General features: G+C 40.3%; 1 protein-coding gene across 3 annotated transcripts in view; it reads left to right on the top strand.

The window, feature by feature from the left end:
* Window positions 1–18,120, top strand: part of tmem132e (transmembrane protein 132E) — a 386,893-nt gene that overhangs the window by 306,714 nt on the left and 62,059 nt on the right. For all 3 annotated transcript variants that reach the window (XM_080779444.1, XM_080779443.1, XM_080779442.1), the window contains one exon: window positions 11,323–11,463. In XM_080779444.1, coding sequence (XP_080635570.1) covers window positions 11,323–11,463 — 141 coding nt within the window. The remainder of the gene's footprint in view (window positions 1–11,322; window positions 11,464–18,120) is intronic.

The raw sequence follows: 18,120 nt of genomic DNA, 5'->3' as shown, positions 1-18,120 counted from the left end.
AACGGCTTAGTTCCTCCTTAACCACTTAAACCCTATATACTTCATTGACCTGCGTCCCCCAGGAATCTATCCTAGGCCAACTCCTTTTATTCTCTCTACACCAAATCTCTTCTCTGAAAGCAGCAGACAACGTACAGACAGAGAATGTAAAAAGTAAACATTTGTGTGTGTTTTTTTAATTGAGGCTCATTGATTCATCATCATTGATACATAGCACAGTTGATACATCCATTAAAATATCTTTAAGACATGAAGCTATATTAATTATCAGAACCTCAGCTCATCAAAGCTGCTATTCTTTTTTCTTCCTTCCTTCCAAAATAATTTGATCTCATTTAGACCAATTTCCTTATTGGAGTTGCAGTACTTCATTCAGAATAGCACAATGCACTTTGGATCTCTGTCTAGTGGGCTATTGGCGGAATACTTGCCTACATACAGAGCAGGGACTGTAGGGTTCAGGTGGTTAAGCATAGAGTATATATAGAGACTTAATGCCGGGAGTTGTATTGAAACCTGGGTCATCGCAAATCACAAGGAGCATGTGCTTAGCAGCACACTAACTGGTCGCGGCTATCAGGCAACCCTGAAAACACACTTAACACAGGCTTAATTTCAAATGCATCGATCCTAGGAAAGTAATGAATAGTAGACAACAAGTGTGATTGTCTCACCACGCCTGTGTGTGTATAATGGCTTAGTGGCCCTTTAATGGCGGGGTGTCCAAGGGGAGAACTCAACATTTTCTCACACATTCCTGTGTTCATGTCGGTGAGAGCCCCAAGACAGAGCTGGTAGTCCTTGACTCTACCCCTCCCTGTGGAGGCAGACTACCTTTGGGGATATTGTGAGAATGCTACCTTCAAAGAGACTCTTTAAATTGAGTCTCTTAGGTAACTTAAGGCAAAGCTTCAATTGCACGCCATCAGTATATTGTAATTACTGCTGTCCATGAGGCAGCTTAAAGTCTGACTCCGTGTCTCATGCCCCAGTGCGTTGCAGCCAATAGATTTTGTTGAATCTGCCAGCTGGGTATGCACAAAGCAAACGGCAGTCCATTGAACCCCTGAACTTTTGATTTTCACCATGAGCTCTTGGCTAAAATATCATTATATGCATAGTGATATGAACTCCGAAAATGTCAGCAACTGGCTTTCAGAGAGGTCCCCGTTTTCTGTCTGCATTCTGTTGGCAGGTCTTGAATTCCCCTCGCCTTATCAAATAAATTGGACAGTGGCTATTTCCACGATTGCCTCCACAGAAAGGTTCTGACTCACCCGAGGGTCTTCCACTCATGGCTCTGGCTGATGGGAAAACTACTTAGAATAATTGTCCTCCAGGACAGAGCCTTCCCAGCCAACACTTTTGCCCCTGTGTGTGTGTGTGTGTGTGTGTGTGTGTGTGTGTGTGTGTGTGTGTGTGTGTGTGTGTGTGTGTGTGTGTGTGTGTGTGTGTGTGTGTGTGCGCGTGTGCGTGCAACTTTGGTTGTGTTTCACAATTTCTGTCCTGCGTGCAATCAATTCTGTGTTTCACAATTTCTGTCCTGCGTGCAATCAATTCTGCCACTGACACGTGTCGCATAGACACAGTTAACTCTGGTCCATAGCTCTAATGCGTTGCATTTAGAGCTACCGGTATGTTACCGATGACTTCCGGGTCTCGCATGAATGCAGACCACTGAGACCAGCCTCTCGTCTTTAGTGTAAATAAAAATAACGTTTTTGCTACTCACCAAAACAAAGGCGGGTTGTGTCATTAGAAAGCCTACTTTCCTTAGTGGAAGCACTCTGAGCCCCCCACCACATGTATAAACGGTACTTTTTGGCCAGAAAGGGATTATATTTTTGAGATATTTGGTATGTTTGGTATCACATCATTTGCCAGACAAACCAAAAGCAATCATGCTCATGTGAGGAGGACATGTGGCGAGCTCAAACGAACCGCTCCAGGATGCAGCTGGAAGCGACAGAAGACCACCTGCCACACAGGCAGACCTGGAAGACCAGGCCACCTGTCACACAGGCAGACCTGGAAGACCAGGCCTCCTGTCACACAGGCAGACCTGGAAGACCAGGCCTCCTGTCACACAGGCAGACCTGGAAGTGGTGGTCGATCTGTTGTGCACCCGCATGACACAATAGTCCAGTATCTGATCCAAGGCATTAGCACCATCTACACAATAAAATCCTCAGTGTTAAAGTAATAATAATAATAATTGGTCCTTTGAGCTTTATTATTTCACACGCATCATATTGTTTTAACTGGTTGTTCGAAAATCTGCCACACTCGATGACATCACCGCCCAGCGGACAAGAAAAACAGAGCACATTCCCGGTGCACATATCCGAACGCACCCCCACCACAATGTTGCAAACTATGTACATGAAGTGCTCAGGGAAAATCGGGGAAATAACAAAACTTACGCTACAGAGATGTTGCACTGTACAGAGTACACAGTGTCCATTATTGCACCTTGAACTCCAAGATTGTACAAATGGATCTGTATGGAACTGTAATAATAATTTAGTTATATACTCTCTGAGTTAGAAATGGAGTGTTGATTACAAGGATTTGACTCGAGTGGCAGTCTGTATAGCATAACAACCCTGTTATGTGCTGTATGGCAGCTGCTTTAGCTTACGCCAGACAAAGCATTAGTGTTGGCTATACAATAACCTTATGGCGAGAACATTGTCAAGAATAGACAGAGTGTCTACGTAAATCCATTTGTATCGTTTCAAAGAACATGCTTGGATTTAAAAAAAACACAAGAAAAGGAGGCCATTTCTTTAAGGATGAATGTCTGTACAGCCTGGCAAAAACAGCACAATAATAATAAATTAACTTAGTAACTTCATGTGATTAATTGAAGCTGCTAAGCTTTTCACAGCTGTATTTTCAATGACTAAACATTATTATACATTGCGATTTTTCAGTCAGTAGGGAATTTTAATTGGGAGTACAAATGATTATGAGTTTATTGAACCCTCCTGTAGAGCATGATCAATTAAAACACTTGTCTAATGAATATGTCCATTAAGAATGATGAATCAAGGAAGGCAATATTTATGAACTTGTTTTCTAGAATCATTTTTTCATACAATTTTCCCCAAATCAGAAAAGGAACACCCGTGCTGTTAATTGCCAGCTCTGTACCACCCACATAGCCAAATGGACAGATGCACATAACACTGGAATTACCCAAGGACTGAAATGACTTTGTCATATCCGCCAAACACTTCAAGAGGAAGCACAATCATCTACTCACCTCCCAACAGCTTACCAGCCTTGCCACCATTTGGAAGCCTATAATTGTGTTTTCACAATCCAGTTAAAGCACATGGGAATATGATTAGACACCTAAACTTGAGAGAAAAGCAGAGCATAAGCCACTCTCTCTGCGTTATAATTCACCATAATTACACAGTCTAGAGCCCAGACATCAGCATCCTCTCTGTAGCTGTGGATATGTCTTTTAGTCCACAAATTCTTCTTCTTTTTAATCAGTGGTTCTCAAACTTTTTCCATGTAGGACCCCTCAATATAAATTTGGTCACGGGCGCCAATCTGAAAATATTTTGACCCCTGTACTAGATTTTTGTTGTTAAAATGTTAAATTTCTTCAACATAGACGGTGACGGAGGGGCGTCGTCTCTACTGAACTTGAGTCACGAGAGACACCACCGAGCGCACTAAAGCGCACAAGTTGCCGTGTCAAATGTTTGCGAACACCTGGGGGGTCCCTGGACCCCACTTTGAGAACCACTGTCCTAAATACAATGCAATACTTGCATGTAACTAAAAATTACATGCCAGTGCAAGTTCAAAATAAGACCTCATCAGAACAACTACTGTACATTTTTGTCCACGCTCTCATGTCCTTTTTCCCCCTCCAATGAATTATCAGATTATATTAGGACAAATCCAGACTATTAGGAATTGCTGTGCCTGTGCCTGCCTGTTATATAGTGTTATAGCCTATTTTCTATGCTGATAATGTCCCAGTTGGCCGGGCACTTTTGCATGGCCCAGCTGCTCTATTTACAGTTAGATGGCTGCTCTGTCATATGAGTGTGGTAACGAGTCAGATCTTCTGGTGTGCTGTACGTCACTATGCAAAATGAACATCTGCCACGATGGGCTGCTCTGGCCCTCATGGCTGCCATATGAGGAACAGATGACATGTAAAACAACCTCCTCCGCAACTGAATTTGAATTGTGCACCTTGTCACCGACGCCATTATTTTAGGTGGCACATGTGTTTAATTCGCTCTACCAAATTTCAAATGTGTCAAGTATTTATCATAGATAAGGTCTGGTTGATGACAAAGCCCTGTGAATGTTACGTTGTTCTAGTAGGCTACATGACGGCATTGACGGCCCGGGTTAATCAATGTATGCGGAAATATACGGTACGGAGCTTAACGGTCTGTGTTTGTGTGTGGCTGTGTCCATGTGTATCCATAAAGATATCTTCACAGTCTCATGAACCAAAAAAAAGAAAAACTAGAATGCTTAGTGGGGTTGTGTAACACTAAAAGATTCCTTGACCTTGGCCCGAATGGCCATAGTTCTTGGCAAGCACAGAGGATGTGGATTGGACCTTGTTAAACATTGGCAGTGACGACGGTCATGAGCAGCAGATCTGCTATAAATCCTTGGTTTCAGCACACTCGGTGGGTGCTTCAAGTTCTCAAAACCTTAAAGAGAGTTTTACTGCACCTAAAGTAGCTCACTGCATGGCCCCAGACGAGGTTAAAGGTATCATTTGCAGCAGAGTATGTGATCACATGCTATACACGAAAAACACGCAGCGGCCAAGGACAAATACAAATATGCACTTATTTTGAATTATGCATATTGTCACAGAATGGAATTTGTTGTGTCTGCAGAACCACAAGTGGTGAAAGTTGTCTATAAAGTGCCTCCTCGGAGGAACTAATGGAGCTTCTGCCCACAGATGAGTGGGGAAAAAGGCTTCGTTGGCCATATTTAGCTAGTGGAAAAGGCCTGGTTTCTGCTATAATGCAAAACTGAGTGCAGTTAATGCCTTTGAGACATTCTAGTGCTGACATTCTAGTTGTTTATTTACTTTTGTACCTTTATCTGTGCAGTGCAAAAGGGACCAGTGTGGAGTCTATGCTCCATTTATCAGGGGCGCATGCACCGGTGGCACTACAAATGCTCAGCAGGCTGTTGTCACGACCATCCATGATCAAATGCTTTTCCTATGTCCCACGCTGCAACATACTCTGTCACTATAGCAAACCTCAGATACTGGAATCCAAACTGTTTGGGTTTGGCATGCAGCAAGGAGTGTCCTGGTCATGTTGACTGGTAATTTCACTTAGGGATTGTAGTTTCCCAGCGATATTTGCATACTGGAACAGGGATTCTTGTATTGTGATTAAAAGAAAAGTTGTAACACGGAAGGAACTCGAGGGAGGAGAAAGATCTGGAGGAATGAGAATTATTTAACAAATTTCAATCTAAAATCCCAACAACATAATTTTGTTTGGTTTTAGAAAAAACATGAAGGAACTACGCCACTCCCTTTTTGGAACCATTTTGATGGTCCTGTTGCTTGAATCTTAATCATAATCGCAGGGGTATACATTTAAGTTTTATTGCTCGTCAACATTTCAAACTTATTTGATCTTCATCAGGACATACACAGCTATGTATATGAACGTCGACAAGCAACGTTGACGAGCAATATCTTTTTCATCATCAACGGTTTGCAGATTCTTCTTAGATTCTAAACATTCTGGATAACTTTGCAGACCTTGCATTTTAAGTTGGTAATAACAACATAGGCTACAATAAGGTAGATTAACAAGTCAATTAAATCTACCATAAAGAACATTAATAGAAGATACATTTTGAGGTGGACAACATTTGTCAGTAAATGCAGTACAGCTGTGTTTGTGGATTCGCTGTTTAGGACCCACAACAGTTTACAGTATTCCAAAGTGTGTATATAAATTTGACTTTGCCGAAAAAAAGATTACTGATGAATACAGATCCCATCTGTTTGCTCCTTAGATATTTTAAATTTAAAAAATAGGAATGTTGTTGTACATCATCAATAATGGAAGTGGAGCATCAGGGATAAGCACGAACTAAAGGAGGCCTAGTTTAAAAGGAACTGCTGCTATTCATCAAGTTTAGGCTTTGAAGTATAACTGAAACTTTATCGGATTTGTGCAGTGGGAGCATTGCAGTTGCCTTTGAACTGTAGTTCAAGTAAAAGCAAAGAGAAAATGTGTAAAAAACAAAAACAATTGGAGGTTAATGCAATAGATATGTGTTCGCTGCACTGCATCTTTCTCACACACATTTGTAAAGCCTTTCAATTGACAATCTGTTCTAGCATAGCAGCACAATAATACTATTGTATATGTCACCATAAGAATATCTACCAAGGTTATTTCAGCTCCCGTGGTCAGCTCACCACCGGAGCGGTGGTCACCTCACCACCGAAAATCCAGACTATGAATGAGCCTTAAGTTACTGATGCTAACTTAAAATGCTGCATTAAAAGTACTGTACATGTTATTAGCTGTAAAATGTACATTTCAACGTAAAAGTACTGGTTTGATCCCTCTGACTGATCATAATAATATAATTACATTATTAATACCGGAGCATCCGTGTGTACACAGCATGTTTCTGAAGTTGGAGCTTGTTGAACTACTTTGTATACAGTTGAGCAAGTCTAGTGGTTCCCAGCCAGGCCGTCAGGCTCACCAGATAAATCTGGGGGGTTTGTGAGATGATTAATGGGAGAGGAAAGAAGAAATAACAAAGTTTGGATGCACAAATCTGTTTTCCTTTTCTCCTTCTTTCTTTAATCTTAGATTTTTGGTGAGATTTTGGACATTTGAACATCCTACTATCGTCTATCAGTGGTGGAAAAAGTACTAAATCAATATAGAAATGCAATATAGAAATACTAAAAGCCCACACTAAAAATGTACTTGAGGAAAAGTAGTACAAAGGTATTTGGTATCGAACTGTACTAAAAGCAAAAGTAGGCTACTCATTATGCAGAATGTCAGAATTTCAGGATTTCAAATTAAAATAGCCGTTCTACAAGCTCACAATGCGTCACACCGCGACACATTGTGAGCTTGTAGATCAGCTAGTTTCAAATGGTCAAAATGTATATACGGCTGAAGTGGGTAATGTATGTTTTGTAATAATAATCAAATCAATCAAAAAGTTTTGTAGATTTCAAAGTTTTCAAATAATTGTAGTGTAGTAAAAGTACAATATTTGCCTCTGAGATGTAGTGGAGTAGAAGTAAAAGTATTGAATTGGAAATACTTTAGTAAAGTAAAAGTACCTAAAAATTGTACTTAAGTACAGTACTACAGTAAATGTACTTAGTTTCCACCACTGCCTACTATAAATGTGTGAAATCTCTGCCCGTCTGTAACATCACAGCCGAGTCCAACCCGACCGCTATGTCCATATATATCCGGGACAGATCAACTTCAAACTGAGGACCCGCGGCAGTGACGCGCTAAGTGGGAAGTCGGTCGGATCAGCGGATCTCCCCAAAATATTGACAAAACCGCAAATCTCCATAACAATATGGAGTAACCTGATGTTATTATTGTGATATCATGTCTTGGTCTTGGAGGGGGGTGTTGAACGGGAGGAGTAGGACAGAGGTGTGGCGCTTCCCGGGCGGTGGGGGATCCTCACTGGCAGGTGAGACAGAAATGTGTGGGGTCGAGGCTTCACTGGCATAACGACTACAAGCACAGCACTTAATGTACATGCACATTTTTACCTTCCACCACTGCTGTTATCCCATGCTGTAAAATGCATGCTTTGGATCTGTGAGCTTTACAATCATTCTCATCTTGCGGATGTTACGTAATCGCTTCAGTACATGCACATTGGCAGCTGCAGGTCAAAATGTGTCATCTGCTCTTTGATCTAGTCTTTGATCTTTCCCCTGTATCTGCTCATTTCCTCAGCCTCCTATTAAAAAATCTGGCCCTTGCTGTTTTACACCCCCTACTGGCTCTCCAGCTGCATGTCTCTAAGCCACTGTAAAAAGAAATAAGAAAAAATATCATCTCAAAGAGGGTTTACTTGCAGTGATAAACAAGATAGATATTAAAGTGCTCCGGATGATTGCTAAGACTGCTGCTTGTGATCTAGGAGCTAAGCAGCTCCCATCACTTTCCAGTCGCTGTCTGTTTATTGCAGGGGAGCCATTACTGTACTTCACGCATGCAGCATTTAAGGGTGGTACTGTACTACTACTACTACTACTACTAAGTACTAAGTACTACTGCTGCTACTACTACTGCTGCTGCATCATTTTAGAAAGACAAGCTAGATACAGTATGGTGAGTAGGCCTAGTATGCCATGTAACATCTCACATTAGTGAGTGTGTGAGATGAATATAGTGTGTGAGATGAATTAAATACCGCAGTACAAAGTTGTATACAATGCAGGATATAGAAATAATTGACAAACTAAATGTGTGTTCAACCAGTGAGTGTTAATAGAGGGAGATTATGGTATGACTGTCAGACTACCAATGTGCCAGCCTTTTCACAAGTCTGGCCTGGAATGAGTGGAAGTGTTTAGAGCTAAGCTCTCCTGTTTAGCAGTCAGCCAACAAACTCAGATTCTAATAGGTGTTGCCATGGCACAAGGCATCTGTGTGGAATGAGTAAGTAATAGCACTTAGTCTTAAACCAAATCTATAATCCATTGCAGGGCTGTGTCCCACACCGAAAATACAAGCTCACAGCACTTGTAGATCGGCTATTTTTGCCGCTGGACGACCGAATATAACTTGGTATGTTCAAGTGGCTCAGACTGTATCTTGGTTTGCTTTCTATAAGGGCAGCACAGCTGACAAAGATCCTAGGAGAATCCGGGTTCATATTATTGCTGGTCGACGCTGTGGCTTTTCCATTTGCTATGCTCTTTCATTAATCAGCTTTAGTACTGTGCCCCATTCATGTTGTGCTCCCAGGGGTAATGCCTCATCCCCTCTCATTTGTGGGGAAAAATTAACTGGAGTCTGTGAAATGGATCATCTGATTAAAAACATTGGGACTGTACAATATGCAAGCTATCAAAAGATTATGATGAATATAGAGTAGAGTAGACTTTATAATCTGCAGCGGAATATACGTAATGAATATAAATGCAAATGTTGCTCATTATGTCTGCGTTCTTATTTGGGTAGCATTGAGTGTAAAGGGAGAGGTCATGCTCTACTAATATCAATAATCTGTACTTATGATCAGGTTATTTGTGAGATAGATTAATTGAAGAGTCAACGGCAATAGGCACACCACCTTTCACAGTAGACTCTAGTGACTAGAGTGAGCTGATACACACAGCAAAGTCTTATGCCTTATTCTAGATGAACTTTTTTGCATTATAAGCATCTGTAGGACATTGTCTCTATTCATCATATGTATTCATTTGCAGGTCAGTAGCTTTTACAAGTAGAGTGGGCGAGGCAGTTTGCATTGTTTGAACAATAGAAAGTAGAAACACTACAGGGCTTTAAAACTGCATCCATCCACATCCCTTTATTGTAAAGGTGAATCTGAAAGACACTGGAGCTGCCTAAAGGCTCATTTACTGTACACCTCATCAAACGACCGTGTCATACAAAACGGTGTGAGCTGAACTAAAGCAGGGCATTTCAGTAACATACTGTTCCTGAATCTTTCAGAAAAAGTAATTTAAATGAAAACAGTGATGTACTGGAGCAACAAAGGCACAAGGCCAGGCTGCCTTTCTCTGTAAGCAAAGCAATGTCATTAGTGTCCCACGAGGGGGGTGCTTTAATGTCCTCATACAGAGATAGACACTTGCATATTGATAACAACCTTGCCTACCCTTTGGCAGTACTCTGAAATTGCACCTATCGTTTATTGGAAGTAGGGTTGTATTAATCTGGGATTTATATGGCAAAATTGTTATGAGCGGGATCCTTGAAATTCCGGCATTTTATGAGCAAGCCATGAGAGTGCCTTTTGTTTATCAACAAAATGGCTTGGAGACACTAGACAGACAAAGAGAATTCTAGTATATTAATCATTCATTCCATATCCTATTTCATGACAGACAAAGAGAATTCTAGTATATTAATCATTCATTTCATATCCTATTTCATGAGCACGATTGAGAACATTAGAATAAATCAATAATCTCCATTGTCTCTAGATGCACATGGGTGAGTGGATGGTCCCCCACCATGCATCATTGATGGAGTCTGGTTTAGGACTGTGGTCAAATGACTGAGAGGGACATTTAGATGTATTTATTTCCCTTCTGTGTGCTGGTAGAGGTACAGTATCTACAATAATCAGCAAAATGTCTAGGATAAAATCATGCCAGTCAGTATTTTTGAGCCCAAAATTACAATCACCTTTACAATTCAAAATGACAAAAAAAGAATTGACCAATGCTATTCCTGTACTGGGCGGCCTGTCGGCCATGTTTGTGATGAATCCACAGTGGGACCGTTTAGGACGGCCCAGCTAATGCTGAACATAAACAGTAAAATGTGCAGCTGCCGAAGAGACAATAATATTGTCTCTGTGTATTATACAGTAAGGGAAACCTGTTTTATGGACCAACACAGTGCTTTATTCTCTATTAGTGCAACAGCAACATATCCTCATTACCGGAAAATCCCCCTGTACGCCTGCAGACACATTTCATGCATTCACTCTGTACAAAGAAGCTCCAAATTATATCGATGGTATCACAGTTACAAGTCATACGTTCGTACGTTCAGTGGTTTATACAGCAGATGTTAATCCTTAATTATATTCTAAGTGCAAAATTGTCCATACAGTGTCTTTAAGCTACATCCTCACACATACACTTATTTGTTTTTCTTCTCCAGATCGCCAAGCAGCAGCACTCTGCTTTACGGCGGCATTGCCATGTTATATCAGTCACTATCTGTAATGTACACGCATGGTGACTGTAGTGGCACTATGTCTTGTTGAAGTGCAAATAGTTTTTATTTTATAATTGCTGCGTGTGATACATCATAATTATATGATGTTCAAAGACATTGCTACATAACACAAGTAACACAAATAACCTTTGTCCCACATGGTCTAATTTGTATTAAAAGCACTGTCGTCTACAGTACTTCCATCTGTCATTGATTCATCTCTGAAATTGCTTTTGCCATGACGTGATACAATGAGGAGAAATATGGTTCACGTAAGATACCCAACTTTTGACCTTGCTCATAAATCACCCGCCTCTAATAAAATTGACTTATCTCCCCTTTTCCCATTCTATTTCCACAGGGTCAAGGCGAAGAAAGGGGTGAACCTGCGGCAGACCAAATCGAAAAATGCCCAGTGGAAGGTAGACTGGGAACTGCAGTCTGGGGCCAAGCATTCCATCACCACCATCGATGTGAACAAGAACAAAGGAGTGAAACAGGGGTAAGTCAACAGCCGCAGGCCTAAACACATACACTGCATCTATCTAAACACCGCTGGAGCTGAAGCTCTTGATACTTCCTCTCTCGTCCTGTATACAAAAAAAGGGATATTTTTCATATTCAATAGGTAGATGGACCTTTATCGATCCCATGGGGGAATGCAGGTATGCGTCTAGGTTCACAAGTCAGTCTCTCTAAACGCTTCAACTCATCAGAGACCAAGGACAATCTCACAGTTTTCGTAGCTAAAACTCTGACCAACCAATACAAATTCTCCAGGGTGAGGGCGGCCTTTCATATTGGAGCAATGATATGATTGATTTGTAGCACCATGCAGTTAGAAGTCTCCAGATTTATTGGTATATAGGCTGAGATCTCCAATCGTCTGGCAACACAAGACCAGTATTAAGCCTAAAACACAGGATAGGTTGAGAAGAGTAGGCTACTAGAGACATTCAACTTAACATAACACAAATCATATTTAATATAAGATCTTATGGCTTATTATCCTAACCTAAGCCGTCTATATATAATGTGTGTGTGTGCGTGTGCGTGTGCACGTGCGCGACGACGCGTGCCCGGAGTTCCACAGTGGCCAAATTAACAATATTTTACAGTACTTTGACAAAATGCTGATATTTTGCAAGCACAGTTGACCTTCTGCTAAGTGTGACTTAATGTGAATCGTGAATATGCACAGTGCATATTAAGCAAGTCAATAAACTGTTCTCCCTAGTTCTGTAATCTTGCTACCTGCATGTTCAGAGAATGTATCTAGTGGAATTATCATAGAGCAGGGAAACTACCTCAGTGTCCTTCAGTAATAGGGACAAAGACAAGGTGGAATATGTCACTAATGCTCAAATAGCTAAATGTAGGACAAATCATCATAAAACAATGTAAAATGATCGGGCATGTATCTAGGAATTGCCAGGTCAATGCTTTGTTTCATTAGGATATAGGAATGATAGTTCCATTCAACTGGATTGAAATAAAATGCAATGCAATAAATAAGAGACTTCTTCTTTTGCAACCTCCACACAGCAAAACAACTGTTTTGTTTAAAGTGACCACATACATGACTGGGGTTTCGACCAATGTTTTTGTCCCTTTCCATCGGGACAGGAAGGGGCCAAATATAGATCCCTGGGGGACACTGGTCAACTAGTGTTTTAATTAGAGCTATAACTGTAATGTTTTATATAATTGAAAAAGAATGTCAATAAATATATTGTTAAAAAAAAGAAAGAAAAGTGTTTTAATTACCTTAAAAACCATTGCCCAGTGAGAGAAAGAGGTGACACTTTTATTAATTCACAATGACAGTGTAGATCTAATTATCGTTCTTTCATACAGTAGATCAGTAGCATTTGTCCACTGTTGTGTCTTCAACAAGTAGAACGTTTGGTCATTGTTGCAACCATCCATTGTAATCAATTTCCAGCCCAATCTGAAAATTAACTTAAAGCAGATTAATGCTAATAGCGCCTTGTAAATAGCGACAATTTGTTTTGTGTTATTGATTTTGGCCAATGGGTTCCAAATTGTGATTAAAATGTTTTCAAAGGTGTCTTCTCAGGACTTCTCAGGCTAATTTAATCTGCTGTTATAAGCCAATTTGCAATCAGCATAATTTAGCTTTGGATAATTTTATTTTAAGCTTAGGGTGAAGCAAGCAACACTGCAGGGTTTGGAAAACATGCTTATTTAGAATTGTACTCACTGGCATTCAGAAGAAAAGAAATACATGATAATACTACCTTGATAGTCACAAATACAGTATATCACATGGATACTAGTGGTGGAAAGTAACTAAGTACATTTTTACTTTTACTTTATTACTACACCACTTATCAAAGGCAAATTATATTGTACGTTTACTCCACTATAATTATTTGAAAACTTTAGTTGCACTTGCTAGTTACTTTGTAGATTTTGATTATTTTAAAAACAATTCAGACCTATATTTATTGGCAATTTGAAAATGGCTGACCTACAATCTCACAGAGCTTGTAGTTCTGCCATTTTCAAAGGATTGTTATACATTTTAAATGTTTTTGGACCTTCTCATAATGAATACTTTTACTTTTGGTACTTTAAGTATATTTTGATGGCAATACTTTTGTACTTTTACTCAAGTACCTATTGAATTCCGAACTAGTACTTAACCGATTATTTCTACAATAGGTTATTAATACTATTACTTGGGTAAAAAAAACAATGCCATCACTGATAGATACCGTACATCCGCTGCTGCTGTTGCATTGGAGCGACTTGTCAACAGCCATGCCTTACAGCCATGCATGTAAGGCATATTGTGTGATTTTGGATATTGTGCTATTGTGATATGGCATAAGTGTTCTATAAAGAAAAATATATCGGATCGGGAAAAATCGTTATCGGCTGTTACTCAAAATCAAATAATCGGAATCAGATCGGGTGCAAAACAAATGTGATCGGGACATCCCTACAAAATACCTAATATTATGTTGATCGTAACTGTAATGCCTAATGACATAATGTCCATGTCATTGTTTTCCCCTTTTTTTCAAAGCATTTTGTGAAAGACTATTGCCCGCTCTTAATATATATCAAATATTTATATCAAACAACAAGAAACAAATTTGTCGAAAGTTAGCAGAGAAACGTTGCAGCCATGTAAATCACACTGATTTAGTCGTAGAACTTTGGCTGATGGGTATTGCTTCTGATTCATCGTTGCAAGTGTCAGAACTTTGCATGGATTTTTCATGTAGTTTTCAGTTCCAACTCCACTCGTGAATCTTTGATGTAAACTGATCCGTTAAGACTTTGGGCTCCCTTCCCAGATCTCCTGTCAGATTTGTTAAAATACTCTTCAAAACCTTCTCAGCCGCTCCCTCCCACACCTGTGTCTTCCACTTCTGTACAGTAGATTTTTCAGTGCAGAATGACCTCTAACAGAAGATAGATGTGATTTATAATATGAACATATGGTTGGTTGGTTAGTTGTTGGATTTGTTCTGGCTTGTCCACAAATGCTGAGAATGTTATTTATACCATATTGTTTAGACAGATGCCTCATATTTACTCAGATTTCGGATCACATCGCACTTGTAAGTCACTCGTGATTGCAAGTCACTTACGCAAAATGACTAAATTGTAAATTCTTTCTTACAGCACTTTGGTTGCTTTTGGTTGCATAACTAAAACAAAAATTGATAGTCTGCCAGTGGTGGCAAACTTGTTTCACATTGGCTTCTGTAGTGTGTTGGCAGTGTGGAAAGCTTATTTATAGATGGGGTGGGGAGCCAGGCGAGGTGCCACAAGGGAGGGAGAGAGCCAGCTTGTTCTGAAACACAATGACTTGTTTATCGTAACTCCCCTTGTTTATGTGGTAGAGGCTACACATTCACACAGTGCACCTTTTGTAGGTGCGTGCGTGCGTGCGTGCGTGCGTGCGTGCGTGCGTGCGTGCGTGCGTGCGTGCGTGTGTTTGTGTTTATGACAAAAACATAACAGTGGTTCCCCCACCCTATACTGTGTGTGCTTGTGTGTAGGTGTGCATGCGTGAATGTGTATTTTGGTGGATTTACCCCGAAGTGTGCCTTAATCTGTGAACCAACGGTTCTTTACGATCAAAGTGACTTGTTTTGGAAGAGCCCAGAAATACTTTGCCTTTGCTAATAAATGTCACACTTTTATTTTATGATTTTGTACCCTTAGCTCACACCATAAGTTTAACACATGAGGAGAGAGAAATGTAGGGAAAGGGAGAGGGAGAGCGAGAGGGAGAGAGAGAGAGAGATTAATGGATAGATGGATACTTTGCAGATTACATTGCAGTTTTCTCTTCTGAAGAGCTGTATTGGATGGTCAATCTGAACGCTACTAGATTCTGGATTCTGTCCGTGTTTCATTTAGGTTTGTTGGATGTTACTGGAATCCAGCATGGACAACTCCTGTACAGTTAACTTAATGCTGCCAATGCACGCAAAATATATTTTATTACCCAACACGTCCTATGATGACATGCCAAAATGTCTGCAGTAAAAATTGTCCGCACTACAAAATCTTCATCCGATTCCTAGTATCTTACTTTGACCATAGGTCGCAGATTACTATGAAAATCTGAAAAACCTATCAGTCCGTCCGTCGATCTGTCCGCCACCATATATGGCCATCAATCCGTTACGCCTTGTGACATGTCACACCAGTGATGCCACCATTTATGGTTGACCCTCCATATATGGGCGTCTCCATATATTAAGATCACAACACTGACCTCATCAAACCCTGGATAGCCATTCATGGAGAAGACTGGATCATCATCTACTGTAGACCTGCAAACTTGTATATGGAGCCAGCCAGCAACTCTACATCTGACCTCAAACCCTTAGATCTCCATATATGGAGCTGACCTGTTCTGACATTCCATATGTTGATCCCTCCCCACCCGTCCTTCCTCTTCGATGTCTCCCATTTGACTGATACCTGTCCATTCAAACTCTAGACTCTATTAGTGCAACCGCGTCCGGCAGCCAGCGAAAACTAGAGTTCTCAACAGGCTTGGAAATAATCAAATCAAATCATGTACACTCAAGACACTGCCCCCGCTGCCACCCCTAGATCTCCATATATGGAGCTGACCTGTTATGACATTCCATATGTTGATCTGACCTCATCAAACCCTGTACACTCAAGACACGATCCATATATAAGACACTGCCCCCGCTGCCACACTTAGATCTCCATATAGAGCTGACTTGTTCTGACATTCCATATGTTGATCTGATATTATTTGGGAACTATGAAGCAGATCTATTGGAATCTCCACATTAATCAGTTTAGCAAAGGATTAAATCATTTCAACCACCACAGAACCCTGAAGCAGAGCTTATAAAATAAATGTTATATGCAATATGGGGAGGCGATCGTTATGGCTTTAACATCCACTAACGTCCATAAGCACATGCTTTATTTTCCTCTCCTGCCTCCTGCCTGTCTGTATAGTTACTCAATTATTTACCAAGTATCAATCAGGGATTCACTGTCCACTGATTTAAGCATATTTACCCGGCTCACAGCAATGAGTGAAAGCATACTGTCTGTTGGCTAAAAATGTATGGCCTGATTGCAGTGGTGGAAAGTAACTAAGTACATTTACTTAGTACTTAAAGGGGAATAACCCCTCATAATAATTAACATTGTGAATCACATCTTGATGACATCATCAAGATGTGATTAACCTCCAGTTCTAGGAAACACAGAATGGGGGGACTTGTTTTTATTATTTCCACACAACAGCTCTAAGGTATATTAATGACATAGTAAAATGTTGAAAATGAGTGGTATTCCCCTTTAAGTACAATTTTGAGGTATTTGTACTTTATTTCCAATTTCCAATACTATTACAATAGGCAAATATTGTACTTTTACTCCACTACAATTATTTGAAAACCTTAATTACTTTGAAGATTTGGATTATTATTAAACATTCACATTAACTACTTTAGCCCTATATACATTTCAGCCATGTGAATATAGCCGATCTACATGCTCACAATCATTATCTATTAGTTAACTTATATTATTTCAAAATACAATGTTTTGTAATGCAAATATAGTACAGTTAGTCACCTTTGAAAACCACTACTAAAAACATTCATTTCAAAACTCCTTTTGTTGTGCAAGTCATTGTGCAAAAGGTTATGGCTTATGTATTCCGCTCTGGGGGCCATATTGGTGTCAACTTCAGAGTGTCACACATGGAACTCATTTTCAGTGACCGATGGCGAGACAAATGGGCTGAGATGTCATCATGAGAGGAGGAGCCTTATATTGTATGACTCCGTCAAGCCCCAGTGTTCATCACAAAGCAGGGAGATCACAGTCTCTGGGAGATCGCTCTCACTTAGCTTCAGCATCAGGTGAGGGGTATAGAGGTGTAATGGTTCTTAGCTTCAGCATCAGGTGAGGGGTATAGAGGTGTAATGGTTCTTGTCATAGGTGGAAATTTAATTTGGCTCCTTGCCACCAGTGAGTATATTTTTATATAGGGCTTGCTGAACTTTAGCCCAACAGGCATCAGTGAAGCCATGTTCAGTTTCATGGTCACATACACTGCAGTGGAGGCTGTTAGATTGCCATCTGCATTGCAAAGACAGGCCAGCATACACTCTAGACTAGAGCTGGGAGATTTGGACAAAATCAAATATGACATCTATCTAACTATAAATGCACCAAGTCTCTGTGTGCGTGTACATACTGTACATCTGTGCGTCTGTAATCCACGTAACTCGAGAACCGTTAGTCCCACCGACTTCAAATTCAACACATGCGTTCCACCCCACCACAGGGGATGCAGTGCCCGGTGTCGAGTCGGTCGGACCCACGGTTGTCCAGAACTGCCTCTTGCCCGGGAGCTGGCCTGTTCGGACATCACAACACTCCATATTTGAGCATGCCTGACACAGAACTCCATTATATGAGCCATTCTACCGAATTGGTTCAAATTGCAAGGAAAGGATAAGGAAAAATATATTTTTAAAAACAATTAAGTAGTCAGACCTTACATGTGTACTTACAAATATCATCTTATGATCTATTTAATCACAATACATTTATTGAGATTTAACATATAAACATATATACTTTATATGTTACTTTCTATTGGGAG

This window comes from Protomyctophum bolini, assembly GCF_963924005.1.
Source record: "Protomyctophum bolini genome assembly, chromosome: 13".
Taxonomy (NCBI): domain Eukaryota; kingdom Metazoa; phylum Chordata; class Actinopteri; order Myctophiformes; family Myctophidae; genus Protomyctophum; species Protomyctophum bolini.
The sequence above is the reverse complement of the archived record's forward strand: the minus strand, read 5'-3'. Positions and strand labels throughout refer to the sequence as shown.